This window comes from Aulonocara sp. 'chitande type north' Nkhata Bay, linkage group LG11 (genome assembly GCF_057382095.1).
Source record: "Aulonocara sp. 'chitande type north' Nkhata Bay isolate Kocher_YH1m ecotype deep benthic linkage group LG11, A_spYH_male_GT1.1, whole genome shotgun sequence".
In the NCBI taxonomy this organism is placed as follows: Eukaryota; Metazoa; Chordata; class Actinopteri; order Cichliformes; family Cichlidae; genus Aulonocara; species Aulonocara sp. 'chitande type north' Nkhata Bay.
The window spans coordinates 19541681-19555638 of NC_141354.1; the positions used below are offsets into that span (position 1 = coordinate 19541681).

The 13958-nt window shown below is 41.8% G+C and overlaps 1 protein-coding gene across 4 annotated transcripts in view; it reads right to left on the reverse strand.

Moving 5' to 3' along the window:
• ptprub (protein tyrosine phosphatase receptor type Ub) overlaps window positions 1-12498 on the reverse strand; it is a 203580-nt gene extending 191082 nt beyond the window's left edge. For all 4 annotated transcript variants that reach the window (XM_086310943.1, XM_086310942.1, XM_086310941.1 and 1 more), the window contains exon 1: window positions 12269-12498. In XM_086310943.1, the coding sequence (XP_086167069.1) occupies window positions 12269-12338 (70 nt within the window). In that variant the 5' untranslated portion in view covers window positions 12339-12498. The remainder of the gene's footprint in view (window positions 1-12268) is intronic.
• Between the last annotated feature and the right edge of the window lie 1460 nt (window positions 12499-13958).

The window sequence follows — 13958 nt, forward strand, 5'->3', positions numbered from 1 at the left end:
GCCTGGCTTTTTGATCTTTGCTGTGCAATGCATTTATCATCACAACAGTGTGTCCTAAGAACGGTATGCTAATTTTTTTCATTAGCATTTTCACTCCGTGGAAGAATAAAACAAACAAAAGCGCCATAATAATCCACAAGGCTGTGATTTATGGAAGTTCAAAATGGCCAAAGGAGTTCAGCAAATATTTACATATAATCAGGTGGGAACAATCACCACTCTGGCTCTGCCACATACGCAAAACACACACGTGGCCAGCGCGCATGCAAACAGCCACACACTGAAGGGCCAAGCAATAATTACAATCTTCTGTTTGTGGTTTAGAATTAAGCTCTTTGTTAACGACACCCCGTGGGCTCACTGGGCATTCTTGCATATTTTTTTGGCTTTTGTGCTAATGTGAGACACGCAAACGGTGCTCTGTCTTTGGCTGCGGTAGGTCCAGGCTATTTGAAAATACCATGAAAGCATTCCATCCATATTAGCCCTTCCAGGTCCTTCGCTAGACGTCTGCCATTCATATCAAAATGCCAAAACCAACAATAAAAGCGCTGAATTCTGGATCCACAGGGCATGCACGGGCCCTGTGAGTCGGCGCCTTTGCAGCAGCTCACTTCACAGGGATGCAGTCAGTCGTTTTCTACCATTGAAGTATATTTTAGAAACTCAAATATTATATAATAGCAATCTATAAACTATAGCATAATGTTATATAAATCTCCAATTTGATTCAGTGACTCTTCCACGTTACTTCTAATGGCACCCTCTATTCTAAAAAAAAAAGAACAACAGGAAATTCAATTCTTCTACTGTATGACAGACAAGCATTTCTGCAGATATCAAGTGTACAGAATGGCACTGTCATGCCATTGCCCACTTCAGCCTATCAATAAGTTCCTCTTCTCATGGGGCAATTACCTTCCCACTGCCCGCCTCATGTCAGTTGGCACACAAGTCAGACAGCAAGCACAGGTACAAACAAAGGCTTTTCAAACCACTCGATGAGCCGTGTCTCAGGAACATCGGGCAGCTAAGAAATCACTTGCCCGGGAGGACCCTGGAAGGCCCTCTGCAGCGGTCCTGAGAGCCCTGAGGGCACGTTTGCCAGGGCTACCCTACTTGGAATTCAGGTAAGAAGATGACCAGCTTTTTTATATGTCTGCATAAAAAGACCTAAACATCAAAGCACTGTGCAGACATTAATCTTGCACCTATTTCTGAGCAACACAATAGGAGCACCGCAAACTGAGGATAAAGGGCAAATATTTTCTTGGTCAGGAGCTCTCTCTCTCTCTCTTCATTAGTGTCCTTGAAGAAGTGACTCGCATGCTGTCTTATTAATGCACTGGATAGCAAATACAGATCATGTTTTTGCCTTTGGGCAATTATACCATCCTGCCACAGAAAATGAATAATAGATACTGTTTTCTATGAATTGGCTGCTAATGAATGGTTTGAATGTGCACACTGCAGATCAGGCCAAAATGGTAGAGAGGCAAATCCTGAACTTGCTCATGAAACTATAGAAGCCTATCAGATAAGGTGCAAAAGACTTATACATATATATATTTGGGTTGTCACAATCCCTTGAGCAACTGCTGAAAAAGCGGCGTGTCAAAGTGAGAAGTATTGTGACGGGAGGTCATGTAGGATCGAAAGGAGAGTTTCAAGAGGAAGAAGACAATAGGCTGACTGTGACAAGCTGTGTTTGAGAAATCAATACCCTCTGCTTTTGCTCTGTCTCACTTCAACACCTAAGTCAGAACAAAGCTTTCAAGGCTGGCCGAGTTCCCAAACTCTCTTTACTAACACCACTTGACAAAAGCTTTTCAACCCATCGAGCGGTTAGAAGCCGACACATCTGCTAGCGTATCACAGCACGTTGCCATATTCTGCAGACTCACTGCATTTGTTTAAATTCAAAACTGAAACTGGTACTCACACCCGCAGTCCAGAGGAGAACGAGGACTGCATGAACTCTACAAAAATAAGAAAAATTACGAATCTGGAGGAGTAGCGTGCAACGTTCCTCACATGGACCTATGATGAAACTGCAAGCAACAGCCACATTAGTGATAAAACCATCCAACCCCAGTTTGGGTGTATTTCCACTTCAACTAGAATTTCTAATAGTTATTTAATTTAAACTCCTCAAAAAGAACCCTTAACATTTTTTCTCACTCCAGCCTATAAAGGCTCGGTCACAGGTCAGTGCACTGTGTACAGTTAACTCATTTCTCTGTGTGCAGGGTTAATGTTAGGACAGAGAGTATTTGAACCAAAGCAGGTTTTTTCTTTGTCCTTAACACTAACCCAATAGTTTTGGTTCTCAAAACCTAACTAAGCACAATAAAAAATGAAATTATCCCTTAATCCAGACTCTTTTCAGCCCAAGGACAAAAACTGCTGTATAAATATTATATTTCCACTTTAAATGGCTCATTTAAAAAAAAAAACTACTTCAGTATGAACTATAAATATCAAATATTAATTATAGTTTTTAGATTTTGACCCTTTAAAGAAGAGGGACTCTAGCTGAGGTGGAGCTACATGCATGCTCCTACATGGTGCTGCCAGCTCTTCTCTTTCTGTCCATGCAAAAGTCACACTGCCCTTATATTTGCTGATGAGACAGGTTGGGAGCAGCACCCTGCAGATTTGAATTGATTTATTATTTGGCCTGTAAACACAAAATGCACATCTCTACATGAGTATGCAGTTCCTCTGTGATTCCACTGGGATCAAACCTCTGGCTGCTGGGACGTAGCAGAGCCTTGCACTCTATGTGGAAGACAAAAATATGGGGATGACCAAAACGTTGAGAAGTCCATCCTTTCACTGCTTCAACCGTCTCTTCTCCACCCACCCTCCAATCAGATGATTTAGAGTTGGACTCCAGCTGGTCTGTTTCCACCTCTGAAGCCTCCTCCATGTCAACCTGAGAGTCCTCAGAGGAGGATGAGGTGCCATCTTTCCAGAGCCTCCTGTGTGCTGTAAAGTCTTGCCACCTCCAAAATGACTGCTCCTGCACTCCTGCTCATACTTCTTACCATGGCTGCTGTGTAGCTGCACAAACTCCTCGAGCAAGAACCAAAATAAAGTCCAGTTTTGTTTTGGTTCTGGCTGCTGAGATATCTTTAAAGCTCTGAAAGATTACCTATGGCTTATAATTATTGAATTAGTTTATAACACAGTGAGGCCTTTAAAGAGAAAAGACTAGAAGGTGGACATCACGCGCACACACACACGTGTCATTTATCATGGGTATGTTTGTGTCACATTAACCATGTCTTGAGCTTAAGGGAGCAGCAGCTTTGTCTGGTTGTTTGCACATGTGCATTGTGGATAAACCTCTGGTCTTTGACAGGAGCCCGATAGGAGACTAGCTTACTAGACAAGCTGCCACTGGCTCTGCTTTCACAGCTACCTTTGCAGGAAAGTTAAACAGGTGGAGGTTCCCCCTAGCATCTATGACAAATCACCTGTTTCAACAAATTCACTTTGTTTACCACCGCGTTTCGTTTTCGTTACCTTCCCCCAAGTTGTGCTTTAGCGTTTGCATGTGTGTCATTCTGTCTGTGAATAAGATAGCTTAAACATTTTTGAGTGATCAGAATATAAAACTGTGTAGGGGGTGGAGGGTAACGTCGTGTTAACAAACCATTACAATTTGGCTTACACCCACCAAGATCTTCAAGGTAAACTTAATTATTTGTTGGTCAAAAATTGACAAAAAAACCTTAGAAACTATGATTCTGTGGTGCGATGTGTACTCTCAAAATATATAAAGTAGTGTATAAAGACTTAAAATATCATGTTACATTTGACCTCTGACCTCTTCTTTAAGGTCACTAGATGGATCTATATGGAGCCATTTAAAATGACTGATAAAAACATGTTGGAGGGGGATACTTTGAGTATAGTTCATTCATTTTATTGTGACTTTGTTGTGCAATTCCACTAATATTTTTAATACTCCTAAAAGGCGTAGTACTTTTTTAGGCCTATTAGAACTATTTTTAATAGCTGTTTCTTTTTTTAGAAATATATATACACGTCACAGGACAATCATACTACGAATGTCTCATCATCTAATACTGATTCAGCACTAAACTAGATCTTATTTATATGTCAGCAACTTTGAAAAAATATCAGTATTTTAAGCCCCAGAATTGGTTGGTTAGTCAACATCATCACATGTTAATTGTATCTTAAATCAAGAGCTCTGTGCTGGGCCCTAAATTATTCATATTATATATAAATGACATATGTAGTGTTTCCAAACTGTTAAAATGTGTATTGTTTGCTGATGATACCACTCTGTATTGCTCAGGTAAAAACCTAGAACAGCTTCTGACTACAGCGGAAAAGGAGTTAAATATATTAAAAAACTGGTTTGATGTAAATAAGTTATCGTTAAATATAAAGAAAACAAAATTGATTATTTTTGGCACTAGACAAATGAAAAATGTATCTAAAATCAGGGTTAATGGAATTGAAATTGAAAGAGTGTACGAAAATAAATTTCTTGGAGTGATAATTGATGATAAGCTGAGATGGAAGTCTCATATAAACCACGTGAAAACAAAAATGTCAAAAACCATTGCTATTCTCTATAAAACAAAGCATGTCCTGAACAAAAAAATCATTAAACACACTTTATTGTACTCTGTTGCTTCTATATATGACTTATTGTCTGGAGATATGGGGTAATGCATATAAAACAAACACTCTTCCTATTTTCAAATTACAAAAAAGAGCTATAAGAATTATAAACCAATCAAACTATATAGAACCAACTAACATTTTGTTTATTAATCTGAATACCCTGAAATTTTATGATTTAGTTGAATATAAAATGGCACAGATAATGTATAAAGCACAAAATAACTTGCTTTGCCCCAGTACTCAGAAACTGTTCAAAGTCAGAGAGAGTCAATATGACTTAAGGGGAACAGATTTCTTTAAAAAAACAAAACAAGATGAGGACAAATATAAAGCAGAGATGTGTTTCTGTTAGAGGAGTTAAACTGTGGAATAGTTATGACAGTGATTTAAAAAGGTGTGGTTCATTTTCCTTGTTTAAAAACATGTTTAAAAATAGAGTAATAGAAAAATATATAAATCAAGAATGAAAAGAGCAAAAATAATAATACTGAAACTCTTGATTTTTTGCTTTGATGTAGTTACTTATCTAAGGTGGAAGGTTTTTTTGGGTTTTTTTTTTTTGTTTGTTTGTTTGTTTGTTTGTTTGTTTGTTTGTTTGTTTTTGCTTTGTTTCATTCTTTGCTTGGAGCCCTGTGTACAGGAGCTGCATGCAAAAAGATCTTTTGTTAAAAGGGTTGGCGTAATAAGTAAATGCTTCAGCCAATACCTTTTGATTAGCCTTGTCTCGTGCTTTCTTGCTTTGTGGTAATCTTTATTCTGTCTTCACTGAGATATTTGAATGCTAATCAATAAATCAATAAATCAAAATCAAATCAAAAGTACTGTAAACTTGTTATATGACATCAACAGGTTCAAAATCCCTCCGCTAAGTGACTTCCTGCCAGCTGGCACCTGTGCTACCGCAGCTGCCATGACCTACCCATAACCCACCAGCAGTGGCAGCTGTCACAGCTGAGTGTCACCCCGTGCCATGAGACTGTGCTGCAGGGAATCTTCAATCATGTAATGCAGAAGCTATAACTGAGAAGTTATTGCCTTTTTTTAAAAGATCTCAGTTTTAGTTATAGATTTCATGCAGGGCGAGCCTTGAATGCTGCGCTCTTTTAAATCAGCACAGTAGACATTATCCACGCTCTGTTACACTTTAACGCTCTTCAATTTCCACTGTGCTAATAAAGTTTATATGAAAGATTGTCAGTCTAATAAGTGTGGGATGCATCAGGGTGATAAGTGTTCAGGTTCATCCCTGGGTCTGCGTGAGGATATTTCTTTGCTGGAAGGAACTGGTCAAACCAGAAATACCACTTCCCTGCCTCCCCTTGAGAGCAGGTCTCATGGCACAAAGGCAACTAAATTCTGCATCTATTACAGGGAGAAAAATGTCCTGAAGAGAGTGTTTTGACTTTTAGAGGAGTGTCAGGGGCTCATATTTCGCTGACTGTTTCATATGCAAAGGACTAAAAAAGAAGCCGAACAATAGGTCAGATCTCGACTCCACAATCCCGTCCTAATTCTGAACTTTGATTCCAGCAGCATTTGTTACACACCGCATACACCAACTCAGAGGGCCTGAAGATTCTGGCAGGAAATTTTGTTGACACAGAGAAAGGTAAAGAACTGAAACACGGCCAGCGGGCTAATTTTAAACTGCTCAGGAGGCTTTCTTTTCTCTGGGCAGGGGGATAAGGAGCGGCACTTGCAGCATCAGTCTTGCAGACCCAATTTCTGCAGTTGGGAAGGCACTGCCTTGGGGAGGAAAACACTGGGACTGAAACGGCTGCAAACTCAGAGCCCTGGTTATTTCCTTGTCGGCTAATTACACACCTGCATGTGCATGCACTCGAGCTATTCACTTTTCTTATTCAGGCTATAAACTCTTGCCAATCTGTGTTCAATGATAATATTCCATGTCCGTTACTCAAGTGAAACATGTGCTTTTAAGTGATAATGAGCATGTCAGCTATTTTAATTCAGACCAGTACATCGACTACATATTTTATAGCTTCCCTTTATGATCCAGTATGCAGCTTCCCTGTGAAACAAAAGCTCACTATTTCCTGTTTAAAAGCATTTCGGCTTTTACCTCTTTCTTGTATGCTACGCATACGGCTAACATTACTCCGCTCTTTGTAGGTACTTACGTAATGCAGGTCCTCGCTGACTGACCAGCTAATTCCCACTCCTACATCAAACTTGCAGGCCACTGGCGCTATGCTACTTTGATCAAATTTAAGTAAAATGGACTTCCCAGAGTTTGAAAGCTCAATACCACATTAATAACAACTGGCAGAGGGAGCAAAGAGACCCGCACTCCGGCTGTAGAGTGGAAAGGAAGAGACAGGCCGAGGCAGGCGACTGACTGTAAATCTCTCAACTCTTGGCATCTCTTCCAGGGTGTTGGAAGGTGTCACAGTAACCCCGAAGAGCTCACCGTGGCAGCAGCTCAAGCCCATGCTAGCATCAGTGTCATGGCAAGTTCAGTCACTCAGCAACACAGGACCCTGCTGCATGTCAAGGCTTCAGCGTGTGATTTCGTGGTCTTACAAGCAGAGACGGAGGTGATGTTAACATGCACACATATGAAAATGACAGGGGACCACACATACACATGCAGTTTTCATCAATATGCTAAAACATTCATAGCGTACGTCACAGAGTGCAGCTTTCAAATTAAAAAAAAAAAGAATGAGCGGGCTATGAATCTATGCAAAGAACTAGAATACATTTAAATTGAATTTGAAGAGCCTCAGCGATCACAGCTCAGAAATCCACAAGAAGCCAAGCCTTCGGCCAAACGTGCAACTCAATTATTTAAAAAAATGTCTAAAATGTAGTGCGGTGTAAATAAAAACAGAATGCGAGGATCTGCTAATCATTTAAACCCTACATTTAAGTGTACACAGCAAGTGGCACATGACTATCAGCTGTACATTTTCAATTTGATGCCAGCAACGTGCTCCAAAAGAAAGTCTGGACAGGGGCATGTTTACCTCTGTGTTGCATCACCTCTTCTTTTAACAACACTCTGCAAGCAAGAAGGCAAGAAAGGAAAAGGTTTCCCATTCCTGCTTGATGTGAGCACCTCAACAGTTCATGGCCTCTTTTTCATACGTTTGCTGTAGAATAGCAGCGCGCAAGTATTGAATACAAATATGATCTGGAGAGCAGATGCCATGCTAAAATCTCTAGTGTCTCGTTGCTTTACGTTTCACGGTCGTTTATTCTTTTCTAAAGGAGAAAATCTGTTTTTGGATTTCCCACTTGTTGTTTCTCAGGACTCCCGTGGCCTGATTCCTGGCCCCTTCATAATACACTTACAATAAGAGACCTCGACAGGATAATAAGTGTCATGTATAATTATCTCCAATCTGCCAGGTTTCCCTCCCAGTGGTTCCTTTCAGCACTTTGTGCTGGCCGGCGAGACCAGATACAAAGCAGTGAGGGCACACAGAGAAAGGCAAGGCTAAATGGCACAGGAGACACACACACACGCGCGCGCACAGCGGAAGCAAACCTGCCTTTGGGCTTTGCCCTGTTCTCAAAGACAACGACCTGCTCTTTCTCTGCCTCTAAAACATGACTCCCAACCAGTGCTTGACCTTTCTGAAGAGCAAACAATCCTCTGCCTGAGTAGGCCACAACTCACAGAGCTCTTCAACAGACAGGGGAGAGAAAAAAACTAAGTTGGGACTGATTTAGAAACAGAACACTAGCATGTGATAATTAAAAAGAGAACAGGAAAAACGCTTAGCAGGATTAATTAAGCACAACAATCACAAGATGTGCGTGAGCCGCAGCCTGGCATAGGAGAAGACTAATAAATGCCTGCACACTCAGCAGAGCACCGAGATGGGGAAGATGCATGGGAAAGACATGAGAGATTAGCCCAGATGAAGACGGAGCAGGCCCCAGACCGGACACATGCCTTCACTGATGAGGCGTACCAATCATGGCACTTGGCATGAAGCAGAGCTCCTTGAGTACACACGGTAGATGGATACGTTTCATCTTCCAGCCTTGTGAGATGAGTAAGCCGATCGTGGCCTGGCTCTCTTCCACGTAGCACCACATTACAATAGATGAGAAACAGGAGAGACAGGCTGGAGAGCAGAGGGCTTCTCTCATAAGCAGCCTGTTTAATCAGACACACGCACACGTGCAAGCCGAAGGCAGAATGGCCGGCATGCACGAGCTTTGCAAATGTCCTGCTGTGGCCTCAGCAGAAAAACAAAACACCCCAACAATCTATCTGAATGAATCCCTCTGTCGCTCTCATCTTCTCCCTCTCTGAAATTCTTTCCCCACCGTCCTCCCGCTTCAATCCCTTCCCTCACAGTTGCAAAGTTTTCCATCTGCTCTCTGAATTACTGCCCCTGATCCCACAAAGATGGAAATCAACCAGTCATTTCAGGAGTCTGATTTAGGCCCAATCCTTACTGCCCGTTCGTATTCCATCCGCAGATGGTGGCCTGGCTCCTGCAGGGAACACTTCCACTTGGTGGATTTACTGCAATTCTGTGGTGCGAGGCAACATTTTCTACATGATGGGTATTTTTTTTTCTTTCTCCAGCAATAATTCACAAATGCATCAGAGGGTCTTTTTTTTCCTCGCCATTCAGTCAGAAGCTTATTACAGTGAGCACGTCTAATGGACTCTCAAGAACCAATATGTAACAGCTACAAATAGGCGCCGGGAGATGAATAATGCTACAATAATAACCTTTTGCAATAAAGAAAATAGTCAAATTGGCACAGCATAAACATTTAAATAGCCTGGGAACACTTCTTTTGAAATAATATAGCGACTGAATTATTTTAGCCACATATATACCGTTTTATTGTTGTCTGTTTGGTACATGTATCAATACATCTGCTAATGCTTGTATAGGTGTGTGTTAACTTTTTAGTTAGTCAGCTTACTATGATGCATGATTAAGTTACATTACTGTTTTTTTTTCTTAAAATTATGTAAAAGACGATCTGATTATCATTGCAGCTCCATCCCCTCTATGCTTCTAAGTGCAGGTGTTTCCATATTACACATCCCAGGATCGGTGCTTTTGTTTATGCAGTGTAAACCCGAGGCCCCGTGGTGTTATTCATCCCATGCCATGCTTAAGCTAGACAGTCTGGGCTCCGCGGCCCTTTTCATCTTGATCTAAGCGTTAGCTTATTCAGGGAAATAAGCAAAAAAAAGGATATTCTGCCTTAACTTTAGATCAAACTGGGAAATGAGTCATGAGACACGGGATAATTACACCACTCAGTTGACAACATTCAGTGCTAATAGAGGAGACAGATGGTAAGTGAACATTCGTTCTATTCCCTTAAGAGACAACAGGGGAGTGAAAGTGGCAGTTTGAGCTCCATAGGATGGAGGAAACGCGCTCATATAGCTGTACAACTGGAACGTCGACCGTCTACATGACGGGCTCTTTATGCGAATATGATGCAAATGCCGTGCTTTTCTTTATTTTTAATCACACACACTGCAGTGAGTCCAGTGCAGCAGATAGAGATAATAATCATTTCACTTGACGGCCTGCATTGACCCAAAGCACAAGCAAGAAAGGGTTATGGCTTGAAAGATATGGATCGGAAGAGGTGAAAGGGGCGAGAAAATGAAAAGAGAAGTGAGCCCTAATTGTTCTAAAGACGTGGTCCTCGCCCAATCACAGCAAAAGAGACTCTCTAAAGATTGTGAGATTCAAAGCTGCATTTATGCGTGCTCCCTAACTTCGCCTCCCACAGGATTCAGGTAGGTGGAGGAGCCATGAGGGGAAGTCAAGCCAGGGGAGAGGAGGAGGAGGAGTGGCATCAGTCACGTAGAAGAGAAGCTGCAAAAACTGGCAACTAAACTGTTACCTATTAGCAGCTAATGGGAAGGTGGAAGACGTCAAGGACTTGCAACACTCCAGTTAACAAACTTTTAAAAAAAAAGAAAAAGGAACGACAGCATGTACATTTTTGTTGACAGACTCCCTCACACAGCGTTGCGTAGTGAAGCGTTGCTGTTCCATTCAGCTCTTTTAATTACCTGTGTGTGATTTAATCCTTCATATGTCTCAGCCCATTCCTCTTAATGATGTGCTCCATTCAGCTCTCCACAAAACATATTATGCTTGGTTTGTTGGGGGGGAGGTTTTTTATTTTTTTTAGTGCTGTTTTTGTTGCTGCTGCTTCTTTCACTTACACAGAGCATCAGTGGCTTCTCCCTTGTCTCGTGAACCACTAAGCAGGGCAAGAAAGAAATGCAAATCCTGGCAAAAGTAATAATGGAAAACATCAAGCCAATTTCCTTCCGCAGGTGACAAGCGCTGTGGTGCATATTTATACAGTCTGCCGTGTAAATGATATCCATGTTAACGCCTTATTAGCCTTATTAGGTTTAATGCACAATGTGCATATGCATGTGTGTGCATTAATTCAAACAGGCCCAAGCCGTTTCAGGCACTGAGAAAAAAAAATTAATCCAGAACACCTGAGTTTATACCTGTATCTGAATAAATGTTTAATTCCTTAATATGACATTTATTCTCATTGCTTTTTTTCTTTCTCCTTCCACCTTTCAAATGAGGCAGTTTTTTTCCCCATTTCTTTTCTAAAGATTTCATTTATAAGGTATAATCCAATCTCAAGAATAAACTAGAGGAAAAAGTCAGACACTGCATCCTATTCATGTGAGAGAAAAAATCCTCAGTCTCCCAATCCAGCCTGGCAATAGACGAATAGACTTCTTCCAACAATAAAATCAGCCTCTAAAATGTTCTCTTTTTGTAACGTGTCAGTTTTGAAATTAAGAGCCGCTTGGTGAGCTTTCTGCAGCCAGACAGCCCACCTCGTCCAAGGAGAAACAGGAGCATCTCACCACCTTGAGATAAAAATGTGGCATCTGTGAGAAAGACTCATCTAATCCCAGAGTGCACGCGACAATTAACCAGTAATCACAGCAGTGTCACATTCAAACTTTTTAAAGAGTCTCCGACTCCCCCTGTTTAAACCGACGCCGGTGTGGTTTTGGTTTTTGACGGGGGGGTCTGGATGTCATCAAGGATTGGGTCAAGGCTGTGGGGATATGAGAGACTCGTGCACACATGCTCTGCGGGGATCTCTGATTTTATTTTTCGTTTTTAAGGAAATGAACTGATGTCTAACTTTGGATCGCAGACACCGTTCAGGCTACCTGGCGCCTTTAAATGGGGCTTGGGCGATAACAGAAAGCAGAAGCGGCGCAGCGCAAAAGGGCTGTGCTGTTTAGGGGAATGGAAGCTTTTCCCCCCCCGACCCAGAGCACCCATTCGCAGTCATCCTAACCACCAACCTTTGTTTTTTTTCTTCCTTTTATTAACCTTGGAAACTTGAAGCTTCAGTTTATAAAAGTTATTGCTCGTAGCTTCTGCTGGGAGGACATCGTCCCACGGTAAGTCGTGGAAAGGGGCAGAAAGGCGCAGATAAACGCAGCAGCGTGTTTTGGAGGAACAGGAGCACAAAAGTTGGCACCTCCACCAGATTCGCTCCGCTTTTTCTTTCAGTGGACTTTCATCCGCATGGTAAAACTTCCCAAACGTGTCCACGAGATCGAGATGAACGTGTGCCTTACCTGTTGGCCCCTCGATGCCATCGGCGTAGATCTGAACAGTCAAAATTAAGAGAAAGGCGCAGGTGTTCATCGTGTAGATGATTTAGTCCACTTTAAATGTGCAGAAGAAATCATTTCATTTACTTGGTGCGATCCGGCAGCGCAGGCAGAGCGGAGCCCATTTAGTCCCCCCCCCCAAAAAAATCTGACTGAGTGGAGTTTCGGAGACACTGAAGCAGACAGGGCAGAGCTAGTTCTGCAAACTGACGTCAGGGTAAACATTTCAGGGGAGAGATTTCTTTCTCAAGCCCACTTTCAGTCCCAGCCTCCACTTCGCCCTCCGCGGCATTCAGAGTATGAGCCGGGCGCCTCCAAGCGGTCAGATCTATCAATGGCACCGAGGTGCTCAAACGTCGGCGAAGCAAAACCCCACAATGTGAGAGATTGTGTGTCTCTATACCTGTATGTTTGTGAGAACCCTTTAGTTGGCAATCACTTTTTTGCGACTCTTTTATTTGACCTCACTGCCTCAAAGTGCTATCTCATGTGTAAAAGTAGATTGTAAGATTTAAAGAAAGGTTAGTCACGCTGCTTTAAGAGGTCCAGGCACAGAGATTAGATTTGGCTCAGACAGTGAGATACTTTTCATATATTTAATGTTAAGGAGAAGCTCTCTAATCTTCCCTGGCCAGAGGCTCCAAACACAGGTACAGGAGTCTGATAACAATGCCTACAGGCGGAGGAATAGCCTACTTATTATTCCAGCTAAAGCTACATCACTGCACACAGTTGAGAATTAAAACTAAACATTTTAATTTCACTCCTGTTTAAATATGCTAAATCATGTTTTAAAATCATATCAGCAACCTGAGGACTAATGAATCAAGTAATGCACAAACTATCCTGGAAAAAAAGATTTTTTTTGTCATGTTAGCGACTGTTTTACAGCTGAGGTAAGACGTATACTCACACAAGACAGACAGGTAAGCATGCCTTCACGCCTACCCATGACAGGTGCAAAGCATATCTCTCCATAAATTATGTGGTCTGTCATGTTGTGTGCATTGAACTTGCATTTAATGAGACTACATTTTCTCTCCAACCCCAGCTGGCTGTGTTTGTTGGAGTCCACCTGATATAATGGACGGCAGAAATCAGGTATCATGCAGAGTGAAATATAAAACACAGATGGAGCGACTACATGGAAAGAGGTAAGAACCCCACCGTGACTTTGATACATATAAATGCATATCTGGTTGTCTTGCTTGTCCTGTCTGGTGTGTGTGAAAACACAAGTTGTGTATTTGAATATGAATTCCTGGATATTCTTTCCATCCAGCAACGTGTGCACTTGTATTTGATTACAGCTTTTTTCTTCCCAGCCTAAACGTCTTGCGTAAGTGCTGATGTGACAGTCGCTCTTGCTCAGGTTAAAAGCTGACACGTTTAGCTGCTGCTCCAGGACCCCCAATTTGATCAAGATGCCATTAAGCAGGCTAATCATCATTCATTTTGCTGCGATGTGTGAGCACTAAGGCCGTGGATTAAATTAAAGGTGGCCACAGAGATGCATCTAAGTCCAAACATGAGAGCACATTGCAGACTTTAATGCCGTTAGCCCGGAATGACAGATGAATGATACGACGCTCAGCCGATTACTTAATTTAACCAAAGGAGCACAATATATGTCAGGCTAACAATTCTAATTACA